The sequence below is a fragment of the Somniosus microcephalus genome, unplaced genomic scaffold (genome assembly GCF_052327205.1).
Source record: "Somniosus microcephalus isolate GS21.2 unplaced genomic scaffold, FLI_Smic_1.0 unresolved_chr1, whole genome shotgun sequence".
Lineage (NCBI taxonomy): Eukaryota > Metazoa > Chordata > Chondrichthyes > Squaliformes > Somniosidae > Somniosus > Somniosus microcephalus.
In genome coordinates, this window is record NW_028225179.1 from 121,987,928 (window position 1) to 121,991,715 (window position 3,788).

The 3,788-nt window shown below is 46.2% G+C and overlaps 1 protein-coding gene across 1 annotated transcript; it reads left to right on the forward strand.

Moving 5' to 3' along the window:
- Positions 1–357: 357 nt before the first annotated feature.
- Positions 358–3,477, forward strand: LOC147095780 (putative G protein-coupled receptor 139). The gene is made up of 2 exons (XM_085973716.1): positions 358–761; positions 3,042–3,477. Exons 1-2 carry the CDS (start codon positions 358–360, stop codon positions 3,475–3,477), a joined length of 840 nt encoding a protein of 279 aa, XP_085829842.1.
- Positions 3,478–3,788: the final 311 nt, after the last annotated feature.

Sequence of the window (3,788 nt, forward strand, 5' to 3'; positions counted from 1 at the left end):
TTGGGGTGAATCAAGTAGGGCAAGGACAGGGTGGACCTCCACCTGTTCGTATGTAGCATGGATGTACTCGACTGTAATCAGTTCAGTCAGCAGGCAGGGAACTTGGCATCTTCCCGTTGTACTTGACTCAGTCCCGTACCCAGTGAGGCTGGGAGGGACCGGCAACTCTGATTGTACCACATAACAAGTCTCCCCGGTCTGGCTATTCCCAACCATTCGATTACGAGGTGTCATTTCACATCGGTGATCTACTTCTTTCCTAATTTCCTTGTTTTCTTATTTCTTACAGCTAACCTGATGTCAGTTGTCATCCTGTCCCGGGGAAAGTGCGGTCTCGCCAAAGGAATCACTCGTTACATGGTAACCATGGCAACAGCAGATCTAATGGTCTGTCTCTTCAATGTAACTGTACAAGCCATCTTTAGATATCATTTTCTGCAATCATTCTTGAGCTACACTTATATGTGTTGTTTTACTTCCTTTATACAAGTATCTAGCATCCAACTTTCTGTCTGGTCCACAGTGTCGTTCACCTTTGACCGCTTCATAGCCATTTGTTGTCAGAAAGTAAAATTAAAATATTGCACCGGAAGAACTGCCACTGTGGTTCTAACGATCGTGGGTGTGCTCAGCTTTTTGATAAACATTCCAGTTTATTTCCGTTATGAGCCCTACTATATTGTTGGGGATATAGAGTGGGGCTGCCGCACAGTAACGGCATATGGTACTTCCCCAGCATGGATAGCTTACAAATGGATAGCATTTTGGCGACAGTGACCACAATTCGGTGAGATTTAAGGTGGTCATGGAAAAAGACAAAGACGGCCCGGAAATAAGGGTTCTAAATTGGGGGAAGGCCGATTTTAATATGATAAGGCAGGATCTGGCCAAATTGGATTGGGAGCAGCTACTTATAGGAAAATCCGCATCAAAACAGTGGGAGACTTTCAGAAGGGAAATAGAGAGAGTACAACGCCAACATGTTCCTGTAAAGGTCAAGGGTGGGACCAACAAGCAAAGGGAACCTTGGATGACAAGGGATATACAAAAATGCATTAGAAATAAAAGGGGGGCTTTTGGCAGTTACAAAAGACTAAAGACGGAAGAAGCCCTAGAGGAGTATAAAAAATGCAGGGGCATACTTAAAAAAGAAATTAGGAGGGCGAGGAGGGGCCATGAAATAACACTGGCGAGCAAAATAAAGGAAAATCCTAAGATGTTTTATAAGTATATTAAGGGCAAGAGGATAACCAGGGAAAGGGTAGGGCCCATTAGGGACCAAAGTGGCAATCTGTGTGTAGAGCCAGATGATGTAGGCGGGGTTTTAAATGAATTTTTTGCATCTGTGTTCACTATGGAGAAAGACGATGCAGACATAGAAATCGGGCAAGGGGGCTGTGACATACTTGAACATATTAGCATCGAGAGGGAGGAGGTGCTAGCGGTTTTAGCAGGCCAAAAAGTGGATAAATCCCCAGGCCCAGACGAGATGTATCCCAGGCTGCTGTGGGAGGCAAAGGAGGAGATTGCAGGGGCTCTGACACAAATTTTCAGAACCTCTCTGGCCACAGGGGATGTACCAGAGGACTGGAGAACAGCTAACGTAGTACCATTATTCAAGAAGGGTAGCAGGGATAAACCAGGTAATTACAGGCCAGTGAGCCTAACATCTGTGGTAGGGAAATTATTGGAAAAAATTCTGAGGGACAAAATTAGTCTCCACTTGGAGAGGCAAGGATTAATCGGGGATAGTCAGCATGGCTTTGTCAAGGTTAAATCATGTCTGACAAATCTGATTGAATTTTTCGAGGGGGTGACTAGGGGGGTGGATGAGGGAAATGCTGTGGATGTGGTTTACATGGACTTCAGTAAAGCTTTTGACAAAGTCCCGCATAGGAGACTGGTCAAGAAGGTAAGAGCCCATGGGATCCAGGGTGCCTTGGCGCGTTGGATCCTAAACTGGCTGAGTGGCAGGAGGCAGAGGGTGATGGTCGAAGGTTGCTTTTGTGACTGGAAGCCTGTGTCCAGTGGGGTACCTCAGGGATCGGTGCTGGGTCCCTTGTTGTTTGTGATCTACATAAATGATTTGGATGAGAATGTAAAAGGTATGATCAGTAAGTTCGCAGATGACACGAAAATTGGTGAGGTGGTAAATTGTGAGGAGGAAAGCCTCAGGCTACAGGACGATATAAACGGGTTGGTCAGATGGGCGGAAAAGTGGCAAATGGAATTTAACCCTGAAAAGTGCGAGGTGATGCATTTTGGACGGACAAATAAGGCAAGGGAATACACAATGAGTGGTAGGACCCTAGGAAGTACAGAGGGTCAGAGGGACCTTGGTGTACATGTACATAGATCCCTGAAGGCAGCGGAACAGGTAGATAAGGTGGTTAAAAAGGCATATGGGATACTTGCCTTCATTAGCCGAGGCATAGAATATAAGAGCAGGGAGGTTATGATGGAACTGTACAAAACGATGGTGAGGCCACAGCTGGAGTACTGTGTGCAGTTCTGGTCGCCTCACTATAGGAAGGATGTGATTGCTTTGGAGAGGGTGCAGAGAAGATTCACCAGGATGTTACCTGGGATGGAGCGCCTCAGCTATGAAGAGAGGCTGGACAGGCTGGGGTTGTTTTCCTTGGAGCAAAGAAGGCTGAGGGGGGACCTGATTGAGGTGTACAAAATGATGAGGGGCATAGATAGGGTAGACAAAGAGGAACTTTTCCCCTTAGTAGGGGGGTCAATAACAAGGGGGCTTAGATTCAGGGTAAGGGGCAGGAGATTTAGAGGGGATTTGAGGAGGAACTTTTTCACCCAGAGGGTGGTTGGAATGTGGAACTCAATGCCTGAAAGGGTGGTAGAGGCAGGAACCCTCACAACATTCAAGAAGCATTTGGATGAGCACTTGAAATGCCATTGCATACAAGGCTATGGACCAAATGCTGGAAAATGGGATTAGACTGGACAGGGATGGATGGGCGGCGCAGACACGATGGGCCGAAGGGCCTCTTTCTGTGCTGTAAAACTCTATGACTCTATGACACTCTCTCAGTCCCACTATTGCCATTTCCTTTGCTGTTGCTGTTGAACTCTCTCACTGCCAGGCACATCTTAGTGGCCAGTAGATCTCGCAGTGCCCTGAAGAGCCGCATCACTGGGGAGAACCGCAGTGATCCTGAGATGAAGAACCGAAGAACATCCATCATTCTGCTCTTCACTATTTCGGGGAGTTTTATTGTGTTGTGGACAGCAGCTGTGATACTTCACATCTGTGTCGACATCACGCAGTCGACTGTTTTCCAAGGTCCAAACTCATTTTATTTGGTGAATAGGATCACCCTTCTGTTGATGTATTCCAGCTCCTGTACAAACACCTGCATTTATGCGTTGACCCAGAAGAGATTCCGAGAGGAGATTGAGAACATTGTGAAATATCCATTTACTCTCATTGTTAAATTATGTAAGCGATTAAAATAGCCGGATTCACTCAGAGTTAATTGTCTGGTTCGACAGCGCCACCTGATCAGTTCGGTGAGGCAGGTCTTCCCGAATATCACCTCCCAACCTATCCCAGAATCTACCCCCACCTTTTCCCTATTGGTGGAAGGAGATGATAATCTAACTGCCGCTCTGAATCTCACCACATCACCTTTTAATAACAAGACACGTCCTAACAGTTTGTCTCACAGTAAGTGAAACTTCACAAGTTTGCACCATTGTTGAGTTTTGAGACTAAAACACAATCGGATCGATTCCGGGAATGTAATGTATCATATCAATTGGGCAAT